Genomic DNA, 20,973 nt, shown 5'->3' on the forward strand with positions numbered 1-20,973 from the left:
GACCTCGAGTATAAAGAGTGTGCTTCTCAGCACGCTGTCCAAACGTCTCTGGACTCCTGCAAACCACACAAGCAAGACAACTTGAAAACCTTACCCCCCTTTCACCAAATTGACTAGAAAGCCACCCAATTCACGGTCGAAATTTTCCACACCCGCCGTATAATATGGATCGCTATCCCTGCGTCAACAGATACAAGCATGGCGTTGACTGCCCCGGCTGGGTCAATGTCCACGGTGCCCGATGCGAAGACTGCGTTGTTGTAAGTGAAATCAGAAGGCATGCTCATAACAGCTGACGCTAACGTGGTCCAGTACAACCGATAAGTTGAAGTTGCGGTGACTTCTTCGCCTCGTCCAGCATGGCATCATACTAGTCCAACCGGGACATGGCTACAAGAAAACACAATCCTGCAAAGGCCGACTGAGAAGCTGCGAACGACGGTCTGCGGACCCGGCCGCCTTGGAGCTGGGGTTTGGGCAGATGATCTGCGCAGAGAGAGACAGAACGACATGGCTTAGAGATTGGGGTCTCAGTCTGTATCGGATATCCATCATTTGCCCAGGAGTTTGACGGTGGCGATGGGCCTGATAGGCGGATACTGCAGGTGTTAATCGGTAATCAGAAAGAATCCAGAAGTACATTCCTTCGTCCTGCACCGGTAGCCAGCAGCCGCCGCGTGAAATGTTCTTGCGTCGATATGGAATGAATGCAACACCCTGAGTTGTAGTCCGAAATTAGGCGTCTTTCTTTGACCTCCAAGAAACGGATGTCACTTAAAATGTGGGCTGTTGAACTGGCAAGTGGCTAACAGTCCTGCGAATCATTTGTTGGCGCGCAGGTGAAAGCGAAGCACAGCCATAACAAGCTCATTTTCAAGATGGGGTTGATACGACGAGCGACTGGCATCGAGGTACAGCATACGCAAGCCTGCTGCAGACATACATCGCGGAACAACGATTACGATCGTGGCGCTGCAATGAGATCATGGAGCGTGGAGTGTCTGATTGGGCCGAGCGGAAAAGGGCGGTCGTAGCAAAGGTACATTTCGAAAGGTCAGCGGGGATCTCTCAGAGCCGGATGTCGTCCAAATCGGCGACAGGCGGAGCCATGGCCACCAGGGTTGGGGTCGGTGGAAGACGGCGTGATTGAGCCGGCGGCGGTGGAAAAGACAAGCTCTGCATCAAGCCGAGTCAGCCATGGGCAAATTGCTAACCACCTCGCCCAAGGTAGCAATTAGGGTGTCGCCTGATGGCGATTCGGGGTCGTTGACGACAAGGCAGAGCGAGAAGGATTCGATATGCTCATGCCGGCAGGCTGGGACCCACGCATGGAGAACCAGGGTCACCGAGCATTGGTGTTGTCCAATGCAGGGTGTTCGTGGTGGTGGTGGTGGTTGTAACCGATTTGACGAGTTTGTACTACATGAAGCTGATTGGGTTGGATTAGATCATCAGCGGGCTGCAGCAATAAGATGGGGTGAAGCAGGTCAAGGCCGGGCAGGGTGGGAGGGCAGTGTAAGGTACCTCGAAGCATGGTGTATATCCGCAAGGTATCCGTGGGCGAGACACAGGCGAGGTGTAAGACGACCCCAATCGCCAAGCCTTGATTGGAGCTTCGTCAAGGAGATATTCTCATCGTAGCATCTCGGATGCGAAGGCGGTCATTACGTCAGTGTCGGTAGGGTAGGTTGGATCTCGGTCTTGCGGCAGTCGCCCCTCCGCAATGACAGACAGAGTCTTCATTTCTTCTTCCCGGCGTAGGCGATGTCGGTGTTGGCTGACCCTTGCCGTCATGTATGCCAGTGCTGATGGTGAGAGTGTCGGCGTCGCGAATAGTACATGCTGCACGTGCGAGGATGTTTTCAAGGCGTCGATGCGGTTGGCAGAACAACTCATCCATTGTGACCTGTCGCCTGCTTGGGATCCTTGGATGCCGAAGAATAAGGCGTGGGAGCATTGGCAGAAGCGAGGCCAGGGTCGAATAAACCTTCTGATACGAGCTTATTGCGACGGCAATTGGCTGAGGACAGAAACAAGCGGCCTCATCTGACGCAGCAGTCTGGAGCCGTTGCAGTTGATGTTGGCTGCTGTTTGATGGTTCTGGTGTTGTTGGTGTTGAAAGGGAGCGACGGCAAGAAATGACAAAGGAAGACGGACAGCAAGGATATCCCAGAATGGAAAGTGCCTTCCTCACTACCTGGACTGGAGAAAGGTTGCGTGTGTGACCTCAGGCCATCCTGGCATTGCATTCCTGCGATTGGAGCACGCATGTAGGGCAGGTAGGCAGGTAGGCAGGTAGGCAGGCAGGTACTTTCCTCCATTTGACTGGAAAATATGTTAAGCGCTATGCTGTTTTTTTTGGCCTGCCTCAAAAGCCAGGAATTGAGTCTTTCATCCCTGTGAAAGGTACCGTGCTTCGAGAAGGCGAGCAGGGTCCCGGAAGTACCTACCTTACCTACTTTACCAGGATGCGATAGGTGAATGTGATGGCTTGCCAGACTTCGAATTGTTCATGATGGAAAATACCTTGTTGCATGTGCTCGGTTGACGATACATAATGATCAGGCACGCGTGGACGTACTCGCACTTGCACTTACAACCAATGGAAGGTCCCACCCTAACAGGCAATGCCTAAGGTACTTGACTCCCCGTTGGCACTTACCTGCCTTGGGCAAGGCAAGGTATTCGTATATCTACCTAAGACGAGTACCTTTATATGGGAAAAGTGGAGTCTGATCTCGCTCTTCCGGGAACAAGGACAGAGGTGAATACTTCACATTGCGACGGGACTTCACTTCATGGATGGCTGACGCGAGGTCCGGTATCACGGCTGTCAATGACACCTCCGCGACATCTCGAATTGGTCAGCACGCACTGAGTTCAATTGAATTATTGAATTAGGTAAGGCCTGCTCGCGGCATGTCATCCAGCGCGATGCTGTCTGGTCGACCAACGGTGAGATAATGATGGTGTGTCGCACAGAAAGGTGACACAGCAGAAGGCACACGCAACAACACAGCGCGCCCGCGCCGTTTTGACTCTCCACATCAGTGCCATGGAACTTGCTAAGCACCTAAGTCAGTCGGGACCCCAGCCGGCGCCGTGGCGCCGAAAGTTAGCCGGGCTAATTATGTCACCCCAACTCCGTCAAACACCGCATCTGCCCGACCACCTCCGAGATGGACGAGACACCCTGATAAAAGCGACGGGCAGACGAAGATGGCTTGGCAGGAGATGTGAGTCAACACCAACAGAAGGACGCTAGCTGTGCAAGGCATACGACGCGCAGTAAGTCTCTGTAAAGCAGTCAGGCAGTATGAGGTGACACAGCGCCACCAAGCCTATCTGATGCCCTCAGACCCTACCTTCCTTACCTTAGGGTACGGTACTGCGACAGAAGATGTGGAAGTGGAGGCCCACAACCGACCGATGTTCCATGCCGCGCCAGAACCTGCGTCAAAATCACCGCAGCAGCATGACAACGGGCGACGGGGCTACCGGGTTCACAGGTCACTGCGGGTAGGTGACACAGACCACATGCGGCCGAGTGGAGCCCGATTCCGAGTCCGCCTTCCTCGACATCTCTCATCCCTCAACCTTCCTTCCTCTCGGTTGGCTGTGTGTGGTGTGGTATTCGACTCCACGGCTCTCATACCTTCCTAACCTAGGTACGCCCACTGTGACAATTCTGCATCCAACATCAGTGTGCGCCTCTGCTCAATGTCGGTCTTGAACCCGCTTCTCAAAATGGAATGCCACCACGAACGACAACAGTATCCACGCGGTAATTACAACCTACTGATGTCTCTACACCGGAAGTCCCAGCAGCATTTCCGACGGAATGCTCCAAGACCCCGGGTAGCGGCTGCAACGCACACCACACCCATCTCGACAGCAGCCCTCATGTAATCACAAGCACCCCGGGTCATGTCTGCGATGAGATGAGGTGCTTTATCGGCTGTATTGCTTTGGATGCCATCCTAGGAGGGTAGTCCTTTGGCTATGCGATGTGCGCCAAGCAGATGCACGAGAGAGGCCAGGTAAGACCAGATGTAACGACACGGAAACGAGACCGAGGCCTGTGAAGGCTTGATGACTGAACAATGCTGAACGGTCAACAGGTACCTCTGGTCGCTGACGCAGATTTCATCGCGGCATCCATCGCAACAAATGTCGCGGCATCTCGAGAAAACGTATACCCGACTGACACAACGGTCGCCTCCCTCGAAACACCTTAGCTGTCCTTTTCTACGCCCGGGGAGGCGAGATTACGGCTCGCAGGTCATGTCGTGGTCACCGTCTTTGCGTGAGCCGTCGACATTGCGCCAACAAGTCGACATCACGATTCACGATATGGTCACCTGCTGCGCCACCTGCCTCCAAGACCATCCCAATGCAGCCCTTCTCGCAAATCGTGTATCATTCCAGCCTATGACAACCTATCCCGCCCCGTCCTGCTCAATGGTGCCCTGACAGCCTCCACATCTGTGTACAGTACCCAGCCCATACTTTCTAGCCAAGGTACTTTGACACGCCACTGGACTTACATAAGACACAGAGCCTCTCAACGTACCTGCCCCTCGTGGCTAATGCATCAAAGGGGCGTCTGCAACCTGCGCTGGCTAGCTGGAGGTTCCTGACTCTCGGAAAAGATGCCTGTAGTGAGCACCCCACTGTCACAACAAATAACTCAGGCCATACTGCCACCTTCAGCTTGTCTGGGGTCCATCAATCTCGATTGCGCCTGGTGTGAGACCACCACTCGCCGCCACTGACATATCAACATGGCGCATATTATATACCTCCGTTTCAATGTAAACTGCAACCGCGTGGGATCCTGACCAGCTCTCCCGAGGACCAACGCGCCACTAATCAGTTGTGGGGTCCTTACCCTCGGAAACTGGTGGTGTGGTAGGCGCACACCCTTTTGCCGTCAGCACAGCATGGCCCTGTATCACCTGGGTTGTCACAGTGGCCGCTCGTGACAGATTCAGAGAAAAAGCGGCTTACAACTTCCAAAAGTCCGGTAGAGGCTCCCAGCCATCACCAAGACCGAAGGTGGTGGACAAGGCACCCCGCCACCTCACATCCCGATTTCGGTACCCAAAAAGGATCAGATCGGCCCGGAGCATCCCACCCGAGTCGCATTGCCCGCGGCAGAACCTTCAGAGGGGGAATCTTTTTCCGTCGCACTTCACTCTCACCGGAATTCTCGCGACCGGCAGGCAAGGCGATGGACGGTCCCGGTTTCTGGCCGTGAGCCCCTTGAGAGAGAAGTGGCACCGTCAGTCGCCTCGGGTTATTTGTGGTAACCCTGTTGCAGCCCGGCGATAACCATTTGAGGGCAACAAGAGAGGTATCAAGATCGAAAAGAGGCGCTTGCAGCACTGGCTGCATGGCAATCCAATCAAGCCAGGCGTTCAGAGGAGGCCAAGAGGCAACCAGGTCAGAGCAGACAAGAGGCACACCGTAAATACGCATGGATGGGTACGTGGGAGTACGACCTGCATCAAAGTGGGTGTCCAATCACGTTCACCAGAGCCAGCGTTCCGGCCCTCCGCCTGGCATTGTTCCCCATACTTGCGTGTTGGGTGCAGAATGAGATATTTGCAGCATCTCGACCGGGCCGTGGAACCCTTCAGGTGCCCCCGAAAAGTCGCCTTACCCAGTCACATCCATCGGGGAATACTCCGACACCGCAGCATTGGCACGCGTACGTTGCGAGAGACGCCCTCCTCTTCAGCCCGCACGGCTTCTTGCTAGCTCGTCCGTCCCATACCTCAAGAAACTTGAAGTACGTACGGTGTGATCGTCGTTATTATCGGATATATCTGGATGTTTAATGTTTACTTGGGGCGAGAAGGAAGCGGGTCACAAGGCAATAATATCAATGTGCTGCAATTAAGTATCATAAAGTCATCTCACAAAAACACCCGAAGCCGTATTTATACCAAGGCTGCAACACTCAGAAGCAGCATACCAACAGCCAGTGCCCACGTCGCCGGCGGTGAGAGGGATCCAGCGGCATTGCCCAGTCCAAACGGCAGTCCCTGCGTCTTGAACGTGACGTTCTGGGGGATGGTCTGGTTCCAGCACTGTGCGTTGCTGACGTCCAGATTCGTGAGGTCATTGGGCACCTTGAAAAACATGTAGTTGTTCTGCGGGATGTCCTTGAATCCCTCCGTGTTATACGGGAACTTGTCACCATCGTCGGTGGCGCTGGTGTTGCGCAACAAGATGCACAGCACCTGGTTGGGGTAGTCCTTGAACATGGCGGGGTACGCCTTCATCACGTCCGAGTTCGTGGTGTCGCCGACCAGGATGAACTTGCGCTGCGGGAACGTCTGGAAGATCTTGTCGAGCAGGAACCGACGGATCGACAAGGTCGCGCTCACGTCGGAGAAGTTCAGCGGACGGGTGTCGAAGCTGCCCAGGGGGTAAGTCTTGTAGATGAACTCCATGTAGTTGCGCGTCACTTGCTCCGGCGTGGTGGTCAGGTAGTGGAAGTGGAAGTCGGGGATCGACGCCGACCAGTTGGCGTAGATCTCCGGCATGTTCTCCCAGGGCGTGAATGGACGAGCAAACGAGTTGAGGAGACCCTCCTTGGGCTGGTAGATCTTGGTGATGCGCAAGATGTCGTCAATGTCTGACAAGACCGTGATGCCCTCAGTAGGCACGAGGTACGCCGTCGCATTACCCGTCAACGTGCCATTGGTGTACATGTTGAGCGTCTGGATGGAGCTCGTCTCGTTGCCCGGAAGCAAATGTCCGCCGCCGCTGCCCGTGGTGTTCTGCAGTTTCACAAACGCGTCAAAGTCGCCTTCCGAGGTCGTCAGATACGGCAGGTTGACCCTCTGGGCGCCGCCGCGCGCATTGACGGCACCTCCGCTCGCGCCAGGGCGTACCGCCACGTCGTTGACAAAGTCCATGGTGACATTCTGGTCGCCCTGCTGGACGACGAAGATGGACTTGGTGACATTACGCGCTTGTGCTGCTTGATCCGCGGGCAGCTGATCGACGTCGACGTCGATGAGGAAGATGTTGGCCAGGTCATCGACCTTGGATTGGCTGATGTTGGGCTGCTTGAAGACGTTGCCGTGGATGCGGACGTTCCAGCCCTCGTCGGTCCAATTGCCGTACGCCCTGGGAAGCAGGCAACAGTCAGCATGATGTAATGTTTGGGGTTACACAAGAGGAGTCTTATTTTGGTTTTCGCCTCCCGGTGAATGCTCCGGCGTGTGTGTGAGTGCTGCGAGGTATACTTACGGGACATTCAGGACTTGGGTGGGCTGTGCCTTGAGATCACCGTCGCTGATCCCGAGGGAGCTAAGCACCGCGCTGCCGGTCGGGAAGTTTTGGAAGAAGTTGGGGACACCGGAAGCGACGAACGAAGCGACATCGCTGCCCAGACCGCCGAGAACGCTGTGGACATAGCTACCGATGTCATCGGTGAGGTCGGGGCTGCGGCGGACGCGGGTAGGTGGAGGAGTGATCATTGGGTGTGAGGGATCGACGACCGCGTGAGGTGGATCGGCGGGAGCGGCGAGGACTGCCGGCAGAAGCGCCAGAGGCAGGAGAGACGCGCGGAGCAGAGCCATGATGATGATAACTCTGTGTAGGAGTCGATTCGATGATGCGAGTTCGATGAAGAGGTGACAAACCAATCGATCCCGAGTGTGACAACACAAAGGGGCAGTAGCGTAAACGGCGAATTACACGATCCGATGCAGCACCGGGCCTGATCAAGCGGAAGGACTCTCAGAGGCCTCGCCGGGAGAAACAAGAAAACTCGTCGCGTGTGTGACGACGGGTGAAGAGAAGACGGGAGGGAGAAGTCTATTGTGTTTGTCTGTTGTCCCGCCGTTGCTGACTGTCTCTCACTCTAACCCTCCTGCCTTGAATGAGATGGCGGCGGACAAGGCCTTGTTCTTGGCCCCAAGCCGTTCCTGGCATGGCTGCAGACAGTGACGTCAAAGTGCTGGGGGTAGCCTAGGCCCGAGATCGACTGTCTAGCGGGTTTCAGAAGTCTGCGAATGGGGGAAGCGAATCAAGCTTCTTGTGGTGGGGCCGCTGTCACTCTAGCGAATGAGTGGCTTTCGGACCACTGCGAAGATTAAGATTGTTGGCCGAGTGCGACAAGCTTCAAATTGTTCAATAGATGGGATGTTCCTGGAGCGTTGACGAGCTTTTTCTGCAGAAGCATTTGGAAGCCAACGCAAGTTTCAAGGGTTGTCCGTGGACTGCGGCCAAGTTTAAAGTAGGGCACCCTGCGCCATGTGTCTGGACCCATCTGCTCCCCGTTCTCAGCCCTAAAACACTATCAACCGCATCCAAATGCCCCCTGCTCGCGTATCGTGGTGTTCGGTCCTGTCCGAACGAGTTAGCACCTGTATCAGAAGTAATTGGAAAGAGATGGGTGTGACTTATCCCCAGTTGCAGGGGGTTGCCAATCTCGCCATTGCTGGAGAGATGGCAACCAGGGCTACCTTCCGATGGCCTGCCCTTTGATTCGAATAAGCGCTCTCTGAGCGGTTTGAAAAGGAGCTGCCGTCCATATCCACACGATTCTGGACAAGCACAAAACTTTGACTCCAACACGAGATGGGTCCCAGAATCGAATGGATCTGTCCGACAGCCCCCCTCCTCCTTCTCAGAGTGCAGCGGGGATCGCTTGCATTGCCCTCTGCTCACGAGCCGCAGCCTTCATATACTCAGCTAAGCAGGGACTCGACAAGCTGAATCGCAGTCTGGGCGGGCCCTGAACAATCGAAAAGACTCTCTCTGCTTGTATCGCACGGCCTCCTGGGACAAGTTTTCGTTTCCTCTCCGTCTGTGTGTGTGGACAAAGGAGGGCATTCCGCGCGGACGAAAGACATCCATAAACTACCGCGCTCTCATCCGTTGAAATTCATGACTGAACGAACAACGGGGAAGTGTTGGTCTCCGGGGAGGACCAACGGGGATTTGGCGTCCTCCGATGTCGTGGGACAGAACCCACGACTGGAGGCTGATGCGCCTGGCCAGATCACATGCAGGCATGTCACATCCAGGGCAGTTGCCTGGGTGTGGTTCGGGGGGACGCCTACTGGCTGCGAGATCCGATGCTGACAGCTATTCTGCTGAGTAAGTCCCAAGCCGTGGTTGGAGGTGTGGGTGCCGAGAGCTGTCAGCATGGCAATTGGTCTTGTCAGATCATAGAGTTTCCGTGCGTAGCCATGGAATCCTCGCAACACTGAAGTGCGACCGGCAAGGGAAGACCACGACGATGTTGAAGAAACTTCGATGCTGACTGTTTGTGGCCAACGCTGCGCTCTGCCCACTGGTCTCCTCATACAGGTCGATAGCCGCCACTTGGGTCTATCATAAGCCTGGAAAAAGCAGTGTGCTGCCAGCAAGATCCCGCGAGTCATGTTTGCTGTCACCCCCAATCGACCTACTCTTGGCCAGAGTACTGGTTCCAGCGGATGGGTTCTGACGAGCGGCCTCAGACCAGAGGCTCTTACACAACGACTCATAGTAACCCTCCTTTCGCGCACCAGATGGTGACTGGACTGTGTTCCCTGCCGGTCCGTCCACGTCGGCCTCGCTCAGCTTACACCACTTTTCAGCGGCGAAGCCTTGCTGCAGCCAGGCGGACTTAAAAGGCAGAGTCGACGACTGCAGACGCAATACTTGAACCAAAGGGCAACTTAGGGTTAAGTTCCGAAACCCATTCTCTCGGCGGGACTGCATTTGTCGAGGCCACGATAGATCCAGCCGCGGCAAGCGAGGTCCTGTTACAGGCTCGGAAGCGACGTATCGTGGTCTCACAATCCGTGCCGAGGGTCTGCGATAGACATTCTGTGAGGAAAATGAGAGTCGGAGAACTGAAGGGAAGGCGTCGTGCGAAAAACCACCGCGTCTGGGGCAGACACGGGGCGAGAGAGCCCGTAGATCGATCGGGTAGGGCGCGTCCAGCTGGTCCAGGTCGCGATTCGAATTGAGCCCCGGCGAAGTTGAGTATCCGGCATTGGCTCCTGCAAGTGGTGCGCAGCGAAAGCGTGTTGGTGGAAAAGTTGAACCTGGAGGAAGACTTCGAATAGAAGGAGGGCAACCTGAGCTAGAGACAAACAATCAACGCGAAAGGGAAGGAGACGCGTCTGAGACCTGGCAACCACTTCCCGCGTGGGTGAGCGCGCCTGCACGTGACACGACCCACACAGTGAGAACTTCTGAGCCGCTTTCAACTTCGCACTCATCGTCTTCTAGCACCAGTGAATTATTACTAAGACGGGATCTTGAAGTCTTTCACATCAATAATCAGCCGCCATGGAAACAGACAGCCCTGAGAAGGACCCAAAATCCAAGCTCGCCGATGGTATTCTTGATGCCGGAAAACGAGCGTTTGATCCTTCCGCCGATGCCGCTTCGAAAGAAGCCGCCCAAAGAGAGTTCCAGGAGCTCATCGATGGGTAGGTGAATTCGGCTTGGCCAAGCGTCTAAGAAGCATCGCATTCTGACGAGGTATCTAGGAACGGCGCTTGGAACCTTTTGCCGGTGTTGAACGCTCTGATCAAGCCCAATGTTGCGCCGTCATGGCTTCGCCCCGAGCTGATAAAGATCTTGACGCTGATCCCGTTGCGGCCGGACGGCGTGCGAGGAACCATGGAATTCGTCTTTTCTGTGCATCCCAGCAGTACACTCAAAGCCTCAGAGGCTGCGGCTCCTCAGAAACGGGGCGCCAACATCACGCAAGAAGCCATGGCCGTTGTGACTCGCATCATTACATCGCCTCCCACTATTGTGTCTCCAGAAGATTGGTTCTCGGCAGTTGCACCTCAGCTCATCGTTTTGTTGGACGGCAAAGAAGGTCCGGAACTGACAACAGCTGCGGCTCAGATTATTATGTTTGGCGTGTTAGGAAGGAAACAATTTGGAGCACCCGGTGAGTCCTGTGGGTTGGCGTTTCATGCATGCACTGACGTTTGCAGGGTCCCCTGGTTGGAACACCTTTGTCGAGCCGCTATTGCGCAATCTGAATCCATCTCGAAAAGGCAGCACTGTGATTAAGAAAGAGGACTCTGACATTGTCGACCTCAAGATCAAGCAAGAGGACACGGACGTAGTGGATTTGAGTGGAAGGGCGGCTCTCGTCACTGCGGACGACTTGTTTGTCACTTTTAAGCGCCTATCGTACCTGATCAACTCAACGCCATATCCCGCACAAACAAGACGGATGCTTGATCCTGTTCTGCTCCAACTATGGGCGGTCTCCTGCTGGGGCGACACCAGCCCGAAAACGGAAGAACGGTATTCGAAGCCAGCACGTTCGCTGCTTCACACCTTTTTGAAACTGAGTGCTTCTATCACCAAGCTTCATCTTATCATTGAAAACCTCGTTTACCATGGAGAAACGGCCGAAGGCAGCATCAAATGGCAATATCAGGCCACATCCGATGGAGACCTGCAAATCATTGCGACTCCACTCGGTCAAGGCTCGCAACTTCCAGAACTCAACTGGGGAGAGATCCAAAAGCGATCGTCTGCTCTCGTCAGACTCATGACGGCGAGCTGCACTCCAGAAGAGATATCATTATTCTTCTTGGAGTTGTTGAGCCGGTGGTTCCAGTCGACCACGGCTGCAAAGAAGGCAGAGGTCTTGTTCAAGTCCGAGGAGGGAGAGAGTAGTGACGAGATCAAGAAGCTTCTGGAGATCACAGTACTGCAGAAGATGCTGGAACAAGCCCCAGACAAGCTCATCAGCCGCGTGACGCAAGTGCTCGAGCTGGTGTGCCAGATCCTGGATCCGGCCAGCCTTCAAGATCATCCCGACGACATAATCGCTGTTGCTCTGAGTTTGCTGAATCTAGTCATCACCGCACCGGGCTTTAAGAAGTCGAGTCTCAAACCTGAAGCTTCCGAGACGCTGGAAAAGGCTCTCGAACAACTGGGCAACGCAGGACGACCGGATGTTTCCCCTACCGCAAAGAACCTAGCTCTCCTACTTCAGTATCGCGACGCCATCGATCCAGATGAGGAAGACGCGTTCGTGCCCAACGACAAGCAGATTGAAGAGAGGAAAACGTACAAGCTCGCTTTAGAGTACATAACCCAGGCAGATAACCCGCCTCCAGTACGTTCCGAAGGCCTCACCCTCCTCTCAGGTCTAGTGGCTTCGAACAGCTCGATTCTCGACATTCAGTCAACACTCGTACTTCTCTCGTCACTGCTGCAAGATAGCGAGGACTTCATAAACCTACGAGTCATCAAGCTCTTGACGCAATTGGCAAACAAACACCCGAAGGCAGCCACACAGGAGATCCTAGAGCACTACCTGGATGCCAAGGAGACGTCAACAACCGATATTCGTTTACGCTTTGGAGAGGCGCTACTCCAAGTGATTGAGCGCCTCGGTGAAACGTTCACTGGAGATGTTGCAAAGAGGGTCTCTGAGACGCTTCTGTCAATCGCTGGAAGAAGGGGCCATCGACCGAAAACGGAAGCGAAACAAGCTCGCGAGAAGCGCCTGCAAGACATGAAGAAGAAACAGGCCGAGGACGCCTGGGGAGGCGACGTGCCAGATCTTGGAGACGAGATGAATGAAGATGAACAGGCAAAGAACGAGATCTTGACTCAGATTGTCGAGGGCTGGGAAAGCAAAAGAGGCAGCGAAGATGTCCGGATGCGGACTTCCGCTCTATCAATCTTTTCCTCTGCAATCGAAGTAAACATCACTGGTGTTGGGTCCGATCTGGTGTCTATCGCAGTTGATCTCTGCATCAGTGTTCTCACCCTTGAGCGGGAAATGGAGAAGGGAATCCTTCGAAGAGCAGCTATCCTCCTGATCCTAGGATTCGTCAGAGCCCTGGACGATGCAAAGCAAACAGGCAGGAGACTTGGTTTCGGCTTGACGGATCAAAGCCGGGAGGATATTATGAGGACGCTAAAGTACATTGCCGTCACAGACAACGACGGACTGGTTCAGCAACACGCTCGCGATGTAATTGAGAGCATGGAGAACTGGCAACTTTCCACACTCCTTCCGGCAGAGAGCTCCGTTGCGGAATCAGGCATCGGTCGCCTGGCAGGCCTGGCAATTGACCAGGACCGGTCGCTCCCTTCTGTCAACACAAAACGGCCCAGGATAGAAGAGATTGAGTGAACATGGAATTTTCACTGAGACGAAATCTTTTCCTTTGGGACCGTGTAAAATCATCGGCAGGGCGGGAACAATACGTGTGATCGATGTTCCGATCTGGTTCAGATGAGGTACGGCCCGGACCGGCCCGCCACAAAGTGACCAGGGGAATGGGCGAACACCGCTTAAGTGCATAAAGCGCCACGTGATCGCGCGAGGCGCGCATTCCAATGTCGCGTTTCTGAATAGAAAACAATTAAGCAAGTACCTCGGCGTACATCCATTGTGCCCCTCGCAATTCGCCTCACACTAGACACGCGCCTCGACCTCCTCCACCGCCGACTCCCTTTGCCACTGCGCGACAATGGCTCCTGCCCGGGTCATCGCAGACTCGGACGACTCAGACGATGACTTCGACCTGGAAGACGGTCCAGCGAAGCCTCCAACACCCAAGAAATCCAGCGAAGGACGTTTCTCCGATCCAGTAAGCGCTGCGACAGGCTCGACCGACCCTCAAGTCTTCCAAGAGATATACAACGACCAGCGAGCTCCAGCTACAAACGACATCTTGTCGCATCACGATCATTCCTCGGTGCCCCACGGCGCGGTCTGTAGCTCCGCATCTGATGTCATAAAGGCTGCGACGAAGAAGGACACCAACACCTCGTCATTGACTTCAATCACCGACCCGACTATGGGATCGAATCGGACAAAGAAGGCAAAGAGACCGGAGATCGTGGACCTTACGCAGGTCACGACCCCCGGGAAGAGTGCCAATGACACGCCGAAGGACATGTGGGACGTGCCTAGCAGCCCGGCCGAACAGCCAACAGCACCGGTTGCTACCTTGGCCAAAAACAAAACGCCTACAAGCAACAAGAGGAAGCGAGTGAACAATGTCGAGTTTACCTCTCCATTAGCCATCGAGATGCCCTCCCAAGGGTCCACACAACCGTTTGACGTCACCCCGGTAGGGAGAGCCAACTTTTCTCTACCTCAGGCAGCCAAGAAACAGAGAATAGATGCACCGGTGTCATCGGCGGCGACTGACGATATTGACATGGTGGTCCCCCTCGACGATGGTTCTGTACTGGTCAATAGCCCGATCTCGGGACAGAAGCAGGTCTCTCTGTATATCGAACCCCGAGCTCTGACGGCTAGCCAACAGCTGCAATACGAGTATCATTCAGTCGATCCGTCGCCGGATGACCAGAGACCACCGCCTTCCCGCCATTTCACAACCTTGCAAGCTGCAGCACGCTCTAGTGGAGCTACGACTATTGCATACTCTACGCCCAGTCAAACACGAGTCCGGGGAATGCCCCAAGAGTCATTCGTAGATGATACGAACTCTCGAACGGCGTTCGAAGCCGTGCAGGAAATACGAGAAGTCATTGACCCCGAAGCGACAATCGAGATCCAATCATCACCGGACATCATATCTGCAGCGCCTGTGCGCAAGAAGCGCAGTCAGCACCGTGATGAATCTCCGCAGGCTGCAGCGTTGCATGTTGCAGACGATTGGAACTCGGACGACATTGGGTTTCCTCGTGAGATGTACAAACCTCGACCAAGCCGACGAAGGGGTAGCGACGCTAGTCGGCAGAGCGATAACGGGAATGCCACATTCACAACAGTCCCCGAGGCTGACATGGGACCAGCTGCACAACTTATCGAAGAGGCTGCTCCACCAGCCAGCCCTCCCAAACCCAAGAAGAGAGGGCGCCCTAGGAAATCCGATGCAGCAGCAGCTCCTGAGCCTGCCGAGACCCAAGCACCGTCACCCGGAGTCGCACCCGCAGTTCTGAGTGAGGTCGCCGAGAGCCCAGCTGCAGCGGAACCAACGTCAGCGGCTACACAGCAAACCAAGAAGAAAAGAGGCCGGCCAAGGAAGTCTGACAAGGTTGTCGCGGCGCACGTGCAGCAGGAACCCGTGGATCAGCCCGCAGCCGTTGAACCCGCTGACGAGGCCAAGAATATTGCTGTTCCAGTGGATTTGGAGCCTGCGGGTGATAACCAATTGGAGAAGACCAGCAGGTCAACCAAGCCCAAGAAGAGTGATAAGAAGCGATCTACAGAGGAGGTGACCGGAAAAGGGCCAGCGAGTGAGACTGCAAGTGAGGCGGGCGAAGCACGGGCTCTGCAGCCTACAACGGCCAACTCGGGGCTGAAGCCCGGTTCCGATGGTTCGGGTCCGCAAAGCGCGGCAACAGAGGGAGAGGCGGCAGTTGTCACTCCCCAGAAGAACGAGGTCAAAAAAGAGATGGCGGGCAAAGTCGATGGCAAGCAGGGGGTCCCAACGCCAGCATCGCAGGCTGGGAAGCCTCTCTATCGGGTGGGGCTCAGCAAGAAGTCGAAGATTGCACCACTGCTTAAAATTGTGCGCAAGTGAAACAGTTCGATGGAAATCGGCGCGGGGCTGACGGTGGAGGGGTCAATGTTGACCATATTTCTTTTTTCGAGATACCCGGGGCATTGTGGGAAGCAGGCGTTTAAGGCACGGCACTGTGAGGGTGGGCTGGCCAAACAGCATGAGGCATACGATTGATGAGGCTCGGCGGTATTAATGATACCGACAGGATGCTATAGCAAGCCTTTTATGGATATTCGATTTACGACGGAAACTTGCAACTGTTTCAGTCACTCCTCCTGGTTGAATCGAGACATGAATACTCATCACGGTTACCCAAACCCAAGAACAGACCAAACTGCCAGTGACACTGGACGACCGACTCACTCGACAGGTCCTTCGATTAGCCAGCCACAGCTACCAGCCTCGGCGTCAGCGGCACAAGCAGATTGTCAGCACCCGAGCTGTCAGAGCTCAATTGACTCGATCTGATGGAGGGGGATGGAGGGGTAATCGGTTGGAGGGGCAATAAGAGGCGCATATTGCATGTTGCATGCTGCTGGCTGCAGCTCAGGAGGTGGACATGACACAAGGAACTTCAGGCGCACGGGTGCATCAGCTCCTGTGCGACGCTGGAAAGAGCTTGCTGCCCATGATCCGTCCAATCACAGAGCCAGAATTGGACATTCCGGCGCCGAAAACCAGGATTCTTGGCATCCCGACATGGCCCAGAGACACTCGTCGGAGTGGAAAGTGGACATTTGGGGGAGGGATGAGAACCCCGCGGCCAGTACTTTTTTTTATTTTTATTTTCTTCCCTGGTGGTCTTCCTCAGCGCAGCGCAAGTGCCATCCAATGTCCCATGCCATGTCCTGCCCACCCGTCCGACGCTGTTGTCACCCCGCCGCCGCCTGCCTCCCGATTGACGGCTAGTGCGGGGCAAAATTTGCGGTTACTCACTCCTGAGTTACTAAAGTTGCGCAAGACCAGGACTGGGACTGTAGGCACGGGACATGGAGGGGAGGACCTAATTGCAGACTGGAAGACGCTGGAGAGCAATGACTGTGGACGGCGACGGGAGGGGTCCCGGGAGGGAAGAGGAGAGGAGAGGGGCTCTTTTTTGTTGGCTCGACTCGCATCGAGTCGAGCCACCACCGACTTTCGGCCACTTGACGTGCTTGGTGTGACTCGACTTTTTTTCTTTCCCCTTCCGTCCATCGCTCCATCCCGCCCTTCTCAGCCCGAGATCTTGCATTCGCAGAGACGAGGTCTCGTTACTTTTCCCCTTCCATTTCCCGCTCCCTTTCAATTGGGCTTCGTCCTCTTTTCTGCCCATTCCCTCCTCACCGCATAAAGGCATCATGGCCACCAACGGTACCACCACCAACGGCCAGACCGGCACCGGCGCCGACACCACCCACACCCAGTCGCAGCGCTACCTGAGCACCCGCGGCGAGGACAGCGGTGTATGTTATACCCCCTTCTCTCGAACCAATTGCTTCTGCAAGCCATTGCGCGCAACTCCTGAAGCCACTGCCTGCACAGCGCTGATCGCATCTCCAGTTCTCTTTCGAGGAGGTCGTTCTCAAGGGTCTCGCCAGCGACGGCGGTCTTTTCATCCCCGAGCACATTCCCCAGGTCGCCAACTGGCAAGACTGGAAGGACCTCTCCTTTCCCGACCTCGCCCACAAGATCCTCTCTCTCTACATCTCCGCCTCCGAGATCCCCTCCGAAGACCTCAAGGGCATCATCGACCGAAGCTATGCCACCTTCCGCCACGCCGACACCACACCGCTCCGCCACCTGAACGACAACCTCTACCTCCTCGAGCTCTTCCACGGCCCGACCTTTGCCTTCAAGGACGTTGCGCTGCAGTTCCTCGGCAACCTGTTTGAATACTTCCTCGTGCGCAAGAACGAGGGCAAGACTGGAAAGGGTATGCTCGCTGGAGCCCGCGCGGGGTAAACTGCGCCTGTTGGACAAGCCAGACTAATACGTTGCGCAGACAGACATCACTTGACCGTTGTTGGCGCTACGAGTGGTGACACAGGATCCGCCGCCATCTACGGCCTGCGTGGCAAGAAGGATGTCTCCGTCTTCATCCTGCACCCCAAGGGTCGCGTGAGCCCCATCCAGGAGGCCCAGATGACGACTGTCCTGGACGAGAACGTCCACAACCTTGCCGTCACCGGTACCTTCGACGACTGTCAAGTAAGTAGCCCGTCACCCGATTGTGCGCCTTCACCAACACCAATCGTTTCAGGACATCGTCAAGGCCCTGTTCGCCGATTCCGACATCAACTCGACGCACAACCTCGGTGCCGTCAACTCCATCAACTGGGCCCGTATCCTCGCCCAGATCGTCTACTACTTCCACTCCTACTTCTCCCTCGCCAAGACCTCCGAATCCTTCAAGCTTGGCGACAAGGTCCGCTTCGTCGTGCCCACGGGCAACTTCGGCGACATCCTCGCCGGCTACTTCGCCTTCCGCATGGGCTTGCCCGTTGACAAGCTCGTTATCGCGACCAACGAGAACGATATCCTCCACAGGTTCTGGACGACAGGCAAGTACGAGAAGCAGCCCGCACCTCCCGCCGAGGCCACCGGCGGCCTGGCCACCGATGGCGCCAAGGCGCATGAGGACGGCGTCAAGGAGACCCTCAGCCCTGCCATGGACATTCTGGTCTCCAGCAACTTTGAGCGTCTGCTGTGGTTCCTCGCCTACGAGTTCGCCACCACCGCCGGCATGGACGACGAGTGGAACAAGAGACAAGCCTCCCAGGAGGTCGCCTCTTGGCTCAAGGACCTTAAGACCAAGGGCGGCTTCGGCCCTGTCTACAAGGATGTGCTCACCTCAGCCCGCCGCGACTTCGAGAGCGAGCGCGTCAGCGATCCCCAGACCGTCGAGACCATCAAGGAGTTCTACAACAAGATCGACTACGTTCTCGACCCCCACTCTGCCATTGGTGTTGCCGCTTCCCTCCGATCCATTGAGCGCGCCGCCGAGGTGCCTCACATCTCCCTTTCCACCGCCCACCCTGCCAAGTTCGCCGGCGCCGTCGACATGGCACTCAAGGAGGAGCAGGGATTCAACTTCAAGGAGAAGGTCCTCCCCACGGAGTTTGTCGGTCTGGAGGAGAGGGAGAAGAGGGTCACGGAGTGCGTCAACGACTGGCAGAAGGTCAGGGAGATTGTCAGGGCGCAGGTCGACGAGGAGCTCAAGGCTCTCCACAGCTAAGCGGGGTGACTGAGGGCTGAGAAACATACAACGCATAAGCATACAAGCTGTGTCGCGGTCCACTTTCGACCACGGCAGCAAGAAATACCAACGAGATGCATACGTTTTCTGGAGAGCGCTTGACGGCAGAGGTTTTTCTTTTCAGTCACCAGTGATCGGCATCTTGATAGTGCGCTACGCATCGTCAGACTGTACGTTTTTGATTTCATTCTGATATCTACACCCCATATAGAAAACACTTGTGGTTCGTCTGGGGGGCGGTTGGGCGGTTTGGAGAGGGGCGCAACTTGCATTGCATGAAGCCGTTTTGGCTGCGGTCGAAGACCTCCCGCATTCCGGGTGTGGTTTACAAAAACGTAAAAACGCAAAATAGGAGGGGGATCACGCGTGAATAGCGGAAACCATGATGATAAACGATATTTCGAGTTTCTGAGCCTTGATTTGCTGGGGGATGGTGACGGGAGGAGTGAGTGATGTCGTGTGATTTGTGTACTTGGATGAGGGACACACTGCGATATCCTGCGTATCATCGTCGATGCCTTCCACCATCCCTCCCTCTCCCCGGCCATGTACTTGTTCATCATCGCGATCGTCCTCATCACTGCTCACGATGTCGAGGGTACAAGCTCTCGCGCAGACGTCGATGATGCAGACGACGCTGGAGGCCGACCGGATGTCTCGCGCTTGGGGCATGCCTCCCGGGCGCTGGCTGGCTGGGCATGTCGGTGAGAAGCTTGTCTTGTCCTAGGGGGACCACCGCGGAATGATTGTTGACAAGGTCTTCCAACTGCAAAGTTTGGGCGGTGAAGTTTGATAGGTATCGTTTGGTGATTTGTACGGGTGCGATAGCATGTGACTGGGAGGGCGACATGAGTATAAAAGTCTGTAACATTTCCATGAGATTTCCGATTGATTTACAGGCACCTCAGCTCATAGCAACAGACAACGGACGACAACCATCTTATCAACTCAAACACATCACTGAACTTCGTTTCAAACAATCTCAGACAACATGCCCAACCAGATGAGCAAGAGCGATGCCTCTCGCATCCAGTCGACCCAGGTATGTACCTTCGTATTTTCATGTTGAACGGATCTCTCTCTAACTACCTATGATAGGCTCAGGGTGGAAAGGACATGAGCTCCGGCGGCTTTGCTGCGCGGGCCCAGGGTGCTGGAGACAGAAACGCCAACGCTGGTCAGCAGGGTCAGGGTGGCCAAGGAGGACAGGCCCAGGGAGGACAGCAGGGCCAGCACAAGTAGACGGATGAACGAGCGGACGGTGGAGAGGTCGAGAGGTTGAGGGAGAGACAGGTGTTGTATTCACGTCACTCGTTTGTTTGCCGCGTTTGATAGGTCTATGGCAGAGAGAGACATCTACTTGTCTACTCAGTCGCACATCCTGTCAATCAGAGCGCGTAGATTTGTGTAGCAAGGTGGCTTTAAGATTTGTGAGATGAGATGACGGTGTCCTATCTTACATCAATATATACCTTGTTCATCGTCAACTGAAACAGTCTATCAAAGGACAGATGCGATGTTGTGGGAATCTGTATATCTTGACCGCCGTGTTCTCTACTTTCGTCCTCATCCAACGTGGACTTTTATTTGTCGTACATGACATAGATGTAGGTGTAAAGACAGAGAGATTACGTGGATCGTTATGACGCATAGAATATGAAGGAAAATAGATGAATCAGATTATTCATTCGCTCAAATTCAAGTCTAAGGTAACTATTGAAAACTTACGCAGAGCGGGCTTTCCACTGACGCGGGAGAGAAGAGTTTGCTGAAGAAGCCGCACTCACCGACTTCTATCGTCGACAGCTACTGTGCCTTCAGTGGGAAATCACACTTCAACAGACAAAGCTGTTCATTCCTTCCATTTGAACCCAAACTCAAGACGCGCCTTCCACGCACGCAGCCAGTGCCTTCCTTAACGAGGTTACCAACTTCAGCGTTCTCACTTTCCATCCAATTTCTCACCTTCGACCCATCCTCTTTCTCACTTCCAACCCCATCCACGCAGCTATTCTCACGGGATATTTAAACCCCCTCATCGAACGGGTTGTCGATGAACTTTTCTTCCTCACATTCGCCTGCTCTCTTTCACTGCTTCTTCCACTACTGTGAAAACCTCTACTGGGTGGGCTCGAAACTTTCTCAACACATCTACCTGCTCTCACCATCCGCACCGTTCGTTCCGACCCATACGACACACAATCACGTCCACGACACCTATCTCGGCGTCGCAACACAGCACACGAT

General features: G+C 55.0%; 4 protein-coding genes across 4 annotated transcripts; 3 read left to right on the plus strand and 1 right to left on the minus strand.

Annotated features, from left to right (window-relative positions):
* Positions 1-5,945: 5,945 nt before the first annotated feature.
* APP1-1 (Phosphatidate phosphatase APP1) lies at positions 5,946-7,598 on the minus strand (the record flags this gene model as incomplete). Its single annotated transcript, XM_037318086.1, has 2 exons — positions 5,946-7,143; positions 7,267-7,598. The coding sequence occupies 2 exons, from the start codon at positions 7,596-7,598 to the stop codon at positions 5,946-5,948; spliced, it is 1,530 nt and encodes a 509-aa protein (XP_037183164.1).
* Positions 7,599-10,308: 2,710 nt separating this feature from the next.
* RTP1 (RNA polymerase II assembly factor RTP1) lies at positions 10,309-13,141 on the plus strand (the record flags this gene model as incomplete). The annotated part of the gene is made up of 3 exons (XM_037318087.1): positions 10,309-10,451; positions 10,512-10,924; positions 10,971-13,141. The coding sequence occupies 3 exons, from the start codon at positions 10,309-10,311 to the stop codon at positions 13,139-13,141; spliced, it is 2,727 nt and encodes a 908-aa protein (XP_037184139.1).
* A 340-nt stretch (positions 13,142-13,481) lies between these two features.
* CGCA056_v002831 (uncharacterized protein) lies at positions 13,482-15,509 on the plus strand (the record flags this gene model as incomplete). The annotated part of the gene is made up of 1 exon (XM_037318088.1): positions 13,482-15,509. The coding sequence occupies one exon, from the start codon at positions 13,482-13,484 to the stop codon at positions 15,507-15,509; it is 2,028 nt and encodes a 675-aa protein (XP_037184140.1).
* A 1,319-nt stretch (positions 15,510-16,828) lies between these two features.
* On the plus strand, positions 16,829-18,705 carry thrc (Threonine synthase; the record flags this gene model as incomplete). The annotated part of the gene is made up of 4 exons (XM_037318089.1): positions 16,829-16,933; positions 17,031-17,403; positions 17,473-17,678; positions 17,731-18,705. The coding sequence occupies 4 exons, from the start codon at positions 16,829-16,831 to the stop codon at positions 18,703-18,705; spliced, it is 1,659 nt and encodes a 552-aa protein (XP_037184141.1).
* Between the last annotated feature and the right edge of the window lie 2,268 nt (positions 18,706-20,973).

Source organism: Colletotrichum aenigma, assembly GCF_013390185.1.
Source record: "Colletotrichum aenigma strain Cg56 chromosome Unknown KSG_Cg56_contig02, whole genome shotgun sequence".
Taxonomy (NCBI): Eukaryota; Fungi; Ascomycota; class Sordariomycetes; order Glomerellales; family Glomerellaceae; genus Colletotrichum; species Colletotrichum aenigma.